The 13,039-nt window shown below is 33.2% G+C and overlaps 1 protein-coding gene across 3 annotated transcripts; it reads right to left on the reverse strand.

Moving 5' to 3' along the window:
* Nucleotides 1-2,852: 2,852 nt before the first annotated feature.
* LOC120081287 (probable serine/threonine-protein kinase PIX7) lies at nt 2,853-8,870 on the reverse strand. Of its 3 annotated transcripts, none has more exons than XM_039036029.1 (9): nt 8,604-8,870; nt 8,174-8,513; nt 6,685-7,028; nt 6,401-6,536; nt 5,998-6,134; nt 5,798-5,921; nt 3,791-5,511; nt 3,395-3,612; nt 2,853-3,289 (listed from the first exon to the last, which is right to left on the reverse strand). In XM_039036029.1, the coding sequence occupies exons 2-7, from the start codon at nt 8,376-8,378 to the stop codon at nt 4,991-4,993; spliced, it is 1,467 nt and encodes a 488-aa protein (XP_038891957.1). In that variant the 5' UTR covers nt 8,379-8,513; nt 8,604-8,870; the 3' UTR covers nt 2,853-3,289; nt 3,395-3,612; nt 3,791-4,990. The 3 variants fall into 3 exon arrangements, with proteins under 3 accessions (XP_038891957.1, XP_038891958.1, XP_038891956.1); XM_039036030.1 differs by lacking the exon at nt 8,604-8,870 and adding an exon at nt 7,339-7,669 and having other exon boundaries at nt 8,174-8,310; XM_039036028.1 differs by having other exon boundaries at nt 8,174-8,870.
* Nucleotides 8,871-13,039: the final 4,169 nt, after the last annotated feature.

Consider the following 13,039-nt stretch of genomic DNA (forward strand, 5'->3'; position numbering starts at 1 on the left):
CAATCTAGAAGATAAAGTAGACAACTCTTTTAATATATGTGATATGCTATAAAGATACTCCGTATTCTTTTTATCAGTCTCAATATGATAACCATTACAACGTATATCTTTAAAACTAAGTAGATTGGTCTTTGATTGACTAGAGAGCAATGCATTGTCAATTGTAAATTTTGTTTCTGTAGGCAAAATAATATTTACTTTTCCAAATCGTTCAATCAGGTTTGCAAAACCTGATATCATATTGACTTTTGCTTCCAACATCGTCCGTTTGAAAAAATATTTTTTACTTATAAGTATTGTATGTGTAGTTGCACTGTCTGCCAGACATAGATTTTCTTTACTCATTTTTTAGTCACCCAATATATGAAAATATCTAGATTTCTTCATTAAAAGAAAATAATTACAATAATAAAAACAATATTTGGAATTACAAATGTTAACATCTGCTAAGAGAAAAAAAACATGGAGATGAATAAAAAAAACATTAAATCAAGATATTTCCAAAGTTAAAAGAAACATTTCATGCTCCATCAATTCTGCCGATTTTCTCTTCAGGAGATTCAAAAAAGTCTGCTACATCCATATTTGTCATGTGCGCCAGAAGTCATTATCCTTGTATGCAAAATTTGCTTCTACATTTTTTTCCTTTTTTCTTTAAGGAAGCTTGATCGATATCAACTAAGTGTTTTGATGTATGAGAGGTACGTGGTCAATGCTTAGTCATTCCGCATCGAAAGCATTTATTTTCAACACTTTTTAAACTCTCATCTTGTGGAGTTTTTTCTCTTTGATAATCATTTTATGTGGTTCTTTTGAAATTTGAATGATTATAGCGACCACCACGAAAATAATAATTATTTATTCCTCTGCCATGGTCACAACCTCAACTACGATTATTATTAAAATTCACAATATTCACTTCAGAGAATGTATTGTTCTAGTTGGTCAAGATTCATGATTTTTCATCAACGGTTATTAAAATTTACAACATTCACTTCAGGGAATGTTGTTACTCTAATGGGCTAAGATTCTTTTTTTTTTTAATCAATAACTCGTTAATTCATTTAGCCACAAGAAGACATCAGAGGAGTGCAGAATACTTTTAAAATATTTCTCTCGATATTGCTACTATAGAAGTATATCCGAAATGTAGAAAAATGTATTCTCTAATATATTGGTTTAAAATTTTGGAGCTTCAAGTGTATCCATTTACAATGAGCTTTAGGAAGTTTTTTTTTTTTTTTTTTTTTTTTTTTTTTTTTTTTTTTTTTGTATAATGATCACATTTTTACGGCATCCAGGTGTATTTTGGCTTTAAGCACTAATGACAAATAATTATTACCATTAATATCAAATGCTATAAATTCTAATTTTGTAATAATTTTCATAATACCACTATTAAAAAATATTATATCTATATTAGAAATTTAATATATATCAAATATGTAAAATTAACATATAATTTATTAATTATAACGAAGAGAGAAAAACTGTTGTGAGGTTTTTATTAATTATAAATTTAATAAAAAATTTATTAATTATTAATTATTCCTTTGGAACCTACCTTTAGCGAGGAAAACGATAGGAGCTCATGCTGATAATGTGTTGTGAACTTGAGGAGCACAACGAGAACACGGATACCAATAAAATATAATATTAAAATAAATATAATATAATATAATAATAAAATAAATAAAACATAATATATAAATAAATAAAATAAAATAAATTAACAAAATATGAAATAAGAAATTTCTCAAAAATTCTCCAGTTTCTCCAATTTCCATGAAATTTGCCCCATAATGTGTATTCCAAAACCCACCAAATGCTTATAGGTAATTTGGCAAATATGAGGTGGATTACATGAACACTAATAATGTAGTGTTGAGACACATGGGCAATATTTTGAGAAATGAAGGCATGACATATGGTCAATGAACACTAAGCATGAATATTTAATGAAAATCTATTATCGTGATATCTACAATACAATTAACCCCTAAACTTTAAGAGTCATATAAATGTAAAATCTGAACTAATAGTTGTATCAATATAAACCCTAAACTTTTTATAAGCGTATCTAGTTACACCCTCTATTAATTCTACATAGGAAAATATCGTGTGAAACTTATCATTGTATCAATTAAACTTCTAATCCTTATCATAATTGCCTCTAAGAACCATCCATGCATTTACTCTAATCGTTTTTTTGGTAAAACTGACATATGAAGAAGTCTACACATGTTAGAATTAATGCATGAATTTTTTAAATGTAATCGTAATGAAATGTCTAAATTGATTAACTTATAAAAATTAGGACTTTAATTGACTTAAAAATTATAGTTTCAAACGATATTGATCTAAGGAAATTTGGGAAAGGATGCAAATTGATACACTTACGAAAGTTCAAGATTTAAATTGATACACCTATTATTTCAAAGTTTTAATTGATATAACACTCCCAAAATTTAAGGATATAAATTGATATTTACTTAGAAGGTAATATAATTGTCTAACTTTAATATCTCAATTTGTCAAGACGAATATCTTCAACCAAAAGGTTAAAAGTTTAAATCTTCTTATTGAACTAATATATAGAGAGTATTTAAATCTCATTCTAATTCTTAAACTTTTTCAAATTTGTTAAATTTGAATTTCAAACCTTCAAAATATCTATTTTAGACTCTATTTAAAAAATAAATAAATAAAAATTATCCATATTATGCTACTTTTCTACCTCAAATCTTTTTTTTTTTTTTTTTTTCAATGTTCACTCCCAACTTGTCTTGAAATTATGTTCCTATTAACATAAGACTTAGGAGTATAAATGGTATAGCATCAACCAAAAAATCTGACGTTGAAACCCTCTAACCATGGAGGATCGAAAGGCCTCTAGAATGGTTCTTAGTGCATTATCAACTTAGTTGTGCTTGGATCGCTGAACTACAAACTAAAAGGTAATGGGGATGAAGGATTAAAGAATCAAAGCAACCTCCAATTTCCAACTCATGCTTCAAAATCTCCATCTGATTTGCATAATTGATTAAGCTAATCCAGTGTTTGATTTTCTTCAAGGAGATGGAATACTGTTGAATGATCCTGAGCCCTGCCAAAAACCTCAGATCCTGCATCTTCACTTGCTCATCTTGTTCAATATCAAACCCAATTTCAAATCTAGGACATGAAGATTTCTTGCTATGGAAAGAAAAACACAGCTCTTTCAAACCTCATCTGGCTGCACACTTGAAGAAGCAACAACCACAGGCTTTGGCTCTCCTCTTTAGTATTGCTGAAGGTCAGAAAATTGAACAGAACCAAGCATCAGTACCTTAGAATATTTTCAAATCCATGTATAGAAAAACCTCAAAAGGCCAGTAAATAGAATGAACCTCACCCTGCTGCACAGAAGAGAAGTGTCCTGTATCAGGTTCCCCAAATGCCAGGTTGAAGCACTTCACTGAACTTGTAACAATCAAATGTCTGCCGCCATGTTCCAAGCTCACTAAAGAATTCCAAAAACCAGCAGCTGGGAAGAACGAACATCATCTTGATAGGCGCATTTCAAGATCAAAATCCAACAAACCAATATTCATGAATTCGTTTTTGATCCTCCTGAGAAGGTTGACATCAAATCATATTCCCAGAAAAGATATATGACCCAAGAATTTCAGGAAAACGTTAAGAAAAGATACACTCATTTCAAAATTTTGATTCGTCTTTCTCATAAAACGACTAAATAAGGACTCTATAGCTTGAAGAAAGAAAACAGGACATAAAACAAACAGCTTACCTGCACTGCAAAAACCCAATAGCTTTTTGAGAAATACATGCTCTTAGCGACAGCGAAGCGAGTGAATTTGAGGTCGCAAATGGCAAAATGGGACTGAAAAACAAAAAATAATGGCAATGTGTAAGTGGAGATCACTGACCAGACCGCACACACTCCGAGTCCTTCTCCTCATCATTGAAAGAATTACTCAAGCGCCATAGTGGAGTAACTGTGCGAATTAGGTAACCCATTTTCGCTCATGAATTCATCAGCCTGTGACTGAATCAGAGTTTTACGGAATGGGTTCAGGTCTTTTCAGTTGTCTGTAATGATTCCTTCTTTTCTCCGCCGTCCACGCGGCGGATTCTGAACGGTTCAGGACCTTTCGGTTCACCGTCGGCCACCTACGTCCTCTATTTTATAATTAATCTTCCCCACGATAGAATTTTGTCCATAGCTGCATACTTTTTGCTTTCTCGATCAGTTGGTATTTTGGATACTTGCACTGAGAAAGTGGATGTAGTGTAAGGAAGAACACACGCGTCAATGACTTGAAATATAAACCAAATGGTTAATTTATATTGACAACGATGACCTATCAAGTCAAGAATGAATGACTGAAGCAAACTGGGAAAGTCCATTCAACATCCACTATAATTCCAACATCAAAATGTAACATTATTCCAATAATTTGGCAGTCAAACCCCTTGACTAATCAAGTCTTCATTATCAATCATCTGGTCCATATAGGTAGCTCTCTGTTGCCTAATACTTTGTAAATCTAAGGGTTCTTTTCTTTGAAGTTCAGCTTGTCAATCAATGTTGAGATGTGGGGCATTGACTTTGTAAGCTGGCAAATATTGCTGGTTAGTGTAATCTTTTCTAGAATGGAAATGCTTGACCCAGAAAAATGAAGAAGAAAAGAAGGGAAGAGAAGAGAGATTGAGATTTGTCTGTTCTTTCCCAAAACAATATGACATTGAAAATCGATGAACAAAATTCATCTGCTATCGTACACTCTTTCTGCCAGGTTTCCCATTTTAACAAGATGATAGTGCAGACATCTCTGTCTAGCATTTCCAATGATCCACCAGCAAATGCTGTTTTGCAAAATAAACATCTATCTATACTGAGGTAGAAGGGGGAGATCTATTTGATGACAAAATGAGATGGGTTAACACAACTAGATAATTACTAATTAATTACCAAACAACCCAATTCTCAGGCTTTGACATTGGGTTTTGGAGATGGATGGGGTTGCTGATGATGATATGGAGAAGCATGAGAACCATTGGCGATCGAATAGCTGCGTAGTTGCTGCCCATTCTTCGGAACTGGTCCAGCTGCTGTGTGGTAGCCGTTTCTCGCCATTGGGCTGGATCGTATGCGGTCAGCTTGCATTGTCTGAAAATAATAAGATGAACTTGCCATGTCCTTCAGGTTTGGGAGAGGCTTCAAGGCTTCAACAACTTCACTCATCAAGGGTCTGACCTTTTGATCTCGGCTAAGGCATTGAGCAGCTAATTGTACTGCTTTTTGGGCACCTTTTATTGAGAAATGACCTTCAAGCCTTGGGTCTATCAAGCGATAGAATCTCTTTTTTTCTCCTAGGTATGGCCGTGCCCATTCCACAAGGTTATGTTCGCCATTAGGACGGTTTTTATCCATGGATCTTCTGCCAGTTAACATTTCGAGAAGAACCACCCCAAAACTGTAAACATCACTCCTTGATGTAAGATGTCCTGTCAGAGAGCACTTATCAGACCAGAAGCAATCGCCAGGAAGAATGAAAAGGCACAAGTAGACTGAACAAGATAACACAGTTCCAAATTCAACAATTTTAATCTTAGAGTTGCATGCCGTGGGAACATATGGGCAAAAGAACTGACAAGTGAAAAGAATGGAAATCACCACCCGTTCCTAGATTATAGAACCATAAGTTCTACTTAGTTCAAGGAAAATTTCCATTTAATGTACTTTTTAAATACAACAGCAGAGATATAGAAGGTTGAATATTCTAAAACTCACCAGTCATAACGTACTCTGGAGCTGCATAGCCATATGTTCCCATCACACGAGTAGAGACATGGGTTTTATCTCCATCTGGTCCATCTTTTGCAAGTCCAAAATCAGAAAGCTTGGCATTGTATTCCTGAAGTAATGATATTATTAGGAAGATTTAAAAAAATGAAGAAAAACAAATTATAACCACAGCTTCTGTCACATACGGCATCTAATAGGATGTTGGATGTTTTAAAATCACGATATATCACAGGTCTTTTTGCTTCCTCGTGAAGAAAAGCAAGACCCTTGGCAGCACCTAGTGCAATTTTCATCCTAATAGACCACGGAAGGGGTAGAGATCCTGCACAGGAAATAGATTTTTACAAGTGAGAAACAGAAGCATGCATGCGTGCATGCTTGGTTCTATTTAAGGCATGTTTGATTATAAGATATGCCAAAATCGTTTTCTAAAGATTAAAGACTAAGCTAGCTAACTAGTTAACAGACCAGATCATAAGTCATGGACCTCCTGATATATTCGTTAGAGAAGACTCTAGGACCATTTACCCAAAAACTACATGTTGAAAGGAAGTGGACAATTTAATCGTGAAAAAAGAATCAACATACTCCGGAAAAGATGATTCTCCAGGCTTCCTCTAGGCATGAACTCATATACAAGCAGTCTTTGATCATCTTCATTGCAGTAACCAATAAGTCTGACCAAGTTGGGATGTTTGAGATCACTGAGAAAATTCACTTCAGCCTGCCACAAACCACAACCTTCCCATCAATTTAAGAGTAGAACATATGGAAATTCCTACCATCCAAACAACTTTTTATCACATCCATACAAGATGAGAAATGTAATCATCAAAATATTAAAAAGCCAATAGATCAGAGAAGCTTCAAACCATCCATTCTTTGTGGCCCTGAAGACCATCATGGTTGAGGGTTTTAACAGCAACAGTGAGTCCTGTGCCAGGTTTAACTGGAGCAGTTCCATTCTCTTCAACCCAACCCTTAAAAACACAACCAAAACCACCCTCACCAAGAAGACTCTCGGGTCTGAAGTTCCTTGTAGCCAACTTAAGATCATTGAATGAAAATTTCCGTAGATGAGGAGAAATTTTAAGTTCCTCTTCTACTTTGGAAGTTGATGAATTACTCTCTGCATTACTCATACTTGTGGTTGTTGAAGATATGTCTCGAGGTGTTGGTTGGTCTCTACTTGAATCAGCCGTAGACTTGCTTTCAGCTGACACAAAAAGATTATAAATTAGGAAAAATCCGAATATATATTGTAAAATGCAGATAAATATCAACCACGTAGGATGCAATTTTGTTTCAAACTTAAAACATTGATCTAAAGTAATAAATCCCATCTTTTGGCAGGAAAAAGAAAAGAGAACAGAATCATGCAACATAGACTTGTGGACAAGTCTACACGAGGGGAAGAAAATGAATTAGCATTTAGAAATAAGAAAATACAGGGATAAAAAAAAAAGATGGTCCAGTACATAAGCAGTCCAAGTGTCACTCCTCAATTGGTATATAAAATACTTAACTTTATAATGGAATATAAACTTGAAGCACAACCATGAACTGAAAACCTCCAATATGTACTGGATCCATACATAAAAGGAGAATGTTTCCGGGTCTACACATTTTGTCTTCTAGGCCTTCCATTCCTCAAGAAAAGTTACTAAATTTCCCATTCCTCTATACAATCTGTTATTTACCCACCATCTACAACCTTTGAAGATTACCATGCAAACTACCACTTGGGTACTGACACCCCACCCATCTGCATTTTTTTTAATAAGAGACACCAGTCTGCATTTTGCAACAAGGGTTTTCATAAATCTAGGAGATCGTTCTTGATTCAGAAGGTAAAACCTGCATTTAAGACAACCACTCCCGCTTACTACGGAACCTTTACTGGATAAGTCTCACAATACACTTAGCAGGGCTTCAAGATCCATTTTCTGGTTTGAAGCAATAAATCCCCCACATGACTTTAAGCTCTGTGACTTTACAACTTTTTGAATCTTAATAATCATCTACTATTATCCATAACTGAGGGTTAAATAACACAAATGCAGGATTAAAAGCTCGCATTGTTAAGTGATTTCAGGAACACTAATATTGTTGTTAATCAACTTGTGACAACAATATACACCCCACGCCTACTCTCGAGTACTTTTTCTAAAAGAATGAATGCTGACATCAGAAAATGTTTGCAAATCACAACAATCGAAATGATACCCTTAGAGAACATGGAGTAAAGTATAAATTTCAGGAAGTCCCGGAAAGCAATAAATCTAAGTTTTAAGCCAGCAAGCGAACTACAGAAGATAATAACAAGAGGAAAATGATCTTCCGCAAACATTAAGTCATTACCATAGTTGATACTAGTCCCACTAATCGAACTATCAACTTTGGATCTCGAAGAAATGCAGCTACCAAAAATCCTCAGAGCAATCCAACAACCAGTCTCTTCTTCCACGGTTTCAACTTGTTCCTTGTTGTTCTTCTGCTTCTTCTTCCCTTTCGATTCCCTCACTTCCCGAGACTCAACTTTCCCATCTTCAGCGATTACCTCCATAGCTTAAGTACCCAAAAGAACACAGATAATCATAAAACTCCTCGAATCCAAAACACCATCCAGTGCCTCACCTTCCCCAAGTCACCACTTCAACCCCAGCTAGTTAACTTCTCCTTGAAACAGCGCAAGTAAAACCTACCAAAAGATCACTCAAATTTACCAGGTTTCACTTAGGGCAAAAAAGAAGAAGAAACCCAGTTGAGACCCAGTCGAGAGGAAGATTACCAGATCGTATAAAAATCGATGAATTCCAAGAGAAACCCTTCAAAGGGCAAAAACAAATGGATCGATAACTAGAATGAGCTCATAAAGAAGTTTCCTCTTCCATCAAAAGACAATGATATTCTCAGTCTTTCGCAGCTCAACTTACAAATCTCCGCGCTCAAAGATACAGATTACAGATTATCCCCAAGATGGGTTTCCAACAAGAACGACCAGATTAGTTTTAAGCTGGTAGAGTTATAAATTTTATGCCGGAGAAAAATTAAAAAAGAAAAAATTAAACAAAAGATAGAGAAGAAAAAGGAAATTATTTTCCAAAATATCAATTCTCTCTCTTCCTTTTTCTTTTTCTTTTCTTTTTTTTCTTTTTATTTATTTATTTATTTATTTGCATTTTCCAATGGAATCAAAGACTGGGCAAAAGTTAGCGTAGCTGCCCGGGGAAACGGGCAGAGACCAAACTGCCGGTCGTGTCAGCTGACCGTGGCCCGGGGGTCCAAATTAGAATGGACCAAACATTTCGGGCAGATAGAAAGTAGGGAAGTCGGGCATTTCGGGCATGAGAGAGAAGGTGACCATGGGCCCACAGGGATGTTGACGTGTCTGCCTTCGTGGGCGGATTTGAATGCGCACGTCAAATTATTCGGTGCATTGCACGCACCTCTTTTCAATTTTCCCTCTATTTTTTCGAATTATTAATTTATCTAATTCTTTTTCTAAATTAATTTTTTTTATAAAAAAATCTGAAAGACCGATTCTACCCCTACCCCACCCTCTGCCCTAAATTATAATAATAGAGCCCCAACCCCAATCATTTCAAGCTTTTTATTGAAGTAAATTTGTTGGTAAGATAATCAAATAGAGCACAAAGGATATTGTGATTTGGACATTAATTTTCATTATTTTCAAAATAAATCTCTTACTATCATCAGCTTGAATCAATTATTATTATCTCCCAATTTTATAATTACGTTCCGTAATTTCTATGAACAAAATTAAGGGAGAAAAATATGTTTTAAATTAAAAAAATGTTTAATAAGTAATAAAATAATCCTTCCTAATTTGTTAGATGTAAATGTGCTCTCAGGTGGTTTTTTTTTTTTTTTATACTTGATCGACAAGAGGTTCACTTCACATTTTAAAGAATATTATTTTTTAAAATAAATAATTTTAGAGTTGTGATAAATTATGAATTTGTAAATGATTCTATATGGAATTATTCCTTTCGAAATTTTCATCTTACATATTGTTAAAAAAAATAATTAAACGGAATAAAAAAAAAAAGAAAAAAGAAAACTAGTCACTTCAAATATACAAAACAAGAAAATTCATATGGAAATTAGCTCCTTAAAAAAATTATGAATAGTTTTTTTAAAAAATATTGAGTGGATTTTCTTTTTCTACGAACTTTTGATTTTTTAATAAGTGGCTTTGATTAACGATATTGATACTTTATATTTTAGTAAATACATAATTATGTTATTTTATTGAGAAAAATAGGCAATGAAATCTCAAATTACCTTTAAGTTAATAAATTGGTTCATTTTAAACTACATATTAGAACTAATGTAGTTTGATGATAAACTTAAATTTTCACAATATTGTTTAAAAGAAAAAAAAAAGTTTACTAGCAAGTTCAAGGAATAAATGATTGACTTTTGTTGCATAAACGTGCACCACATAGCTTGACTTTTGTAATGCTAGTTTTAATATATTGATTAAAGCTGATTATTTTTAAAATTTTATACATTATTAATTCAATGTAATAATTTTTTATATAACTTATAAGTTTATAAAATAACCCCCTGAAAATGACACATTCATGACTTAATGATATATAGTAATTTATATAGCTTAACAATGCACCCAAAAAAGGGTACCGGTATTTTTATATGTAAATTATTGTTATATTTTAAAAGAACTTTTTTCTTTAATTAAGAAGAAAATATTTGTTTTTTTTTTTAAAAAAATACACTCTTATGATAGGGTCAATTTTAGTATAAGCAAGCATTATCCTGAACTGTACATGACTAAAAATAATAGAGAAGAAATAAGATTTGATTTCATGGAAAAGAATTTTTAAAGAAAAAATTTTAAAAAAAAAACAATAAAATTTTCTAACTCTTCAAATAGAGGCCAAAGTGAGCATTTACATGCGATCCGATCCAAGAAATCCGAGGTTTAATCCCCATCCTCCGATTGCTATATTCACAAAAACTCTTCAAATGGAAGAAAGATCCAACTTCTTAATTGTCACATTCGTTTCTTTTTCTTTCAAATTTGTCATCTATCATATAAATATTTTCTTTATTTCCATATTTAAATTATACAACGTTATAACACCCCCAATAAATAAATAAATAGATAAAGATGCTCTAGTTTTTATTCTTTCATGAGTGGATTTTGAGATTTTTCTCCCTAATATTCACAATGAAAGTCAAATCCACAAAGATAATAATATATTGAAATAGTTCAACTAACAAAATAATGTTGGTGTTTGTCAAAAACAGTTCCAAAAAATCAAATCAAAATTGATGACAAAGAGAGAAGAAAGACGATCAAATTTTTGCATCACTTCAAAGAAATGTACAAGTCAAATAGCTCTAGTAATTGTCCCAATATGTAAAGTTAAAAATGGAACTATTACCAACTACGTCAAATAAAAGGTCACTAATGGATGAATTCTAACTATCATAGATTGACCAAATGGTAAATTACGCACATGAGTTTGATAAAAGACTAAAAGGAAATGAGTTTAATCCATGGTAATTATCTACCTAAAATTTAATATCTTACGAATTTTCTCTACACTCAAATATTATAGAAAGAGGTAGACAAATTGATCTGAGACTTGTAAAATCAAAGATATTGAAAGGAAAGATGATGTAGGTGAAAGAACATACCAACTCCATCCAGATGTAGTAAACTTGTTGGTTGTAAAGTGTGTTCTACCATTTCTAAATGGAGGAACTCAATTTGCAAGTATAATAAGTAGAAGCGTGCTTGAAGTGAAAATCCTTTTCTACACACTTTAGTTTGGGGATTTCTTTTTTCTATCTTTTATTGGATAGGGTGGGAGGTGCTATCGTTCCTTTTTGTTCTAGTAGTCTTACAAGCCATACTTAGGAGTTGTTTCCCAGTCTCTTTTTACATATAGGAGGGAATTCTCTGTTTTTGTACTTTATTTCACTAGCCATATAGCATGTGTGTATTAGATATAAAAGTCAAAAAGTGTTGAAAACTAATAAACCATTAAGCCCTTCTAAACTTTGCTAGCTAATGACAAATAACTTTCACCACCATAGCAAGGGTTTTTTTTTTCCTTTTTGACCTATTAGTTTACAAAGGAAAGAGATTATGAGTATCTAAGTGATAATCACGAGTGATTTGGAGGTGAAAACAATTTATTATTTCTTACTTGGAAACAACAAAATTCATTCAACTTATGTTAATCCTTGTCCTAATTTTATCGATCATGTTCATCAATGTCAAAATGATCTAGTACACTCTCTTGCATCTAGATTTTTAGAGGAGCGCGAGTCTTCTTACCTTACTACTCCCTACCCCATGTGGTTTTCGAAATTTGCGGCTCGTGATATAGTCTCCTCGTTCGTGTTGTTTTGCTGCTTTTTTACTTTGTTGTCCTAAAAAAGTTGTCTATCATATACAAATTTTAAACCATCTTCGAGTGACTATACTTTGTAGGTTTGAATCTCCTCATCTGTAATTTAGTATTTAAGAATAGATGACACCTAATTAAATAGAGTCCCAACAAGCCTCTAATAAGCACCTCAAACAACTGCATACCACACCAGAGTGGACAACAAAATTACAAATGTAATTTAGTATTTAAGAATAGACGACACCTAATCAAAGTAAATAGAGTCCTAACAAGCCTCTAACAAGCACCTCAAACAACTGCATACCACACCAGAGTGGACAACAAAATTACAAATATAATTTAGTATTTAAGAATAGACGACACCTAATCAGAATAAATAGAGTCCCAACAAGCCTCTAACAAGCACCTCAAACAACTGCATACCACACTAGGACAACAAAATTAAAGTACACTTATAATGGACAAAATTAACACCGCCTAAACCATGGGCGATCACCAAAGAAGCCTCGACGACATTCTTAGAAAAGACTTTCGAACGTTAGTACTGTTACTGTTTTTAAAGTGATTTCTTTTTCACCATCTACATAGAACAAATAGTCATAAATATTATCCAAGAAACAAAAACACTATCAATAATTTCACTCTGAATTATCGTGTGGTCTATTTTGGATGATTGCTCTGCTCTGAAAACGTCCTGTTGGACAGGCCACAAGCACCATTACATCTTGCAGAAAGGATGAAAAGAGGCATATTATTATTAGCTAAACAAAATGAAAGCGTGATTAAGGCATCAAAATTAGGAATCAGGAATAGAAAA

The sequence above is a fragment of the Benincasa hispida genome, chromosome 7 (genome assembly GCF_009727055.1).
Source record: "Benincasa hispida cultivar B227 chromosome 7, ASM972705v1, whole genome shotgun sequence".
NCBI classification, from domain to species: Eukaryota; Viridiplantae; Streptophyta; class Magnoliopsida; order Cucurbitales; family Cucurbitaceae; genus Benincasa; species Benincasa hispida.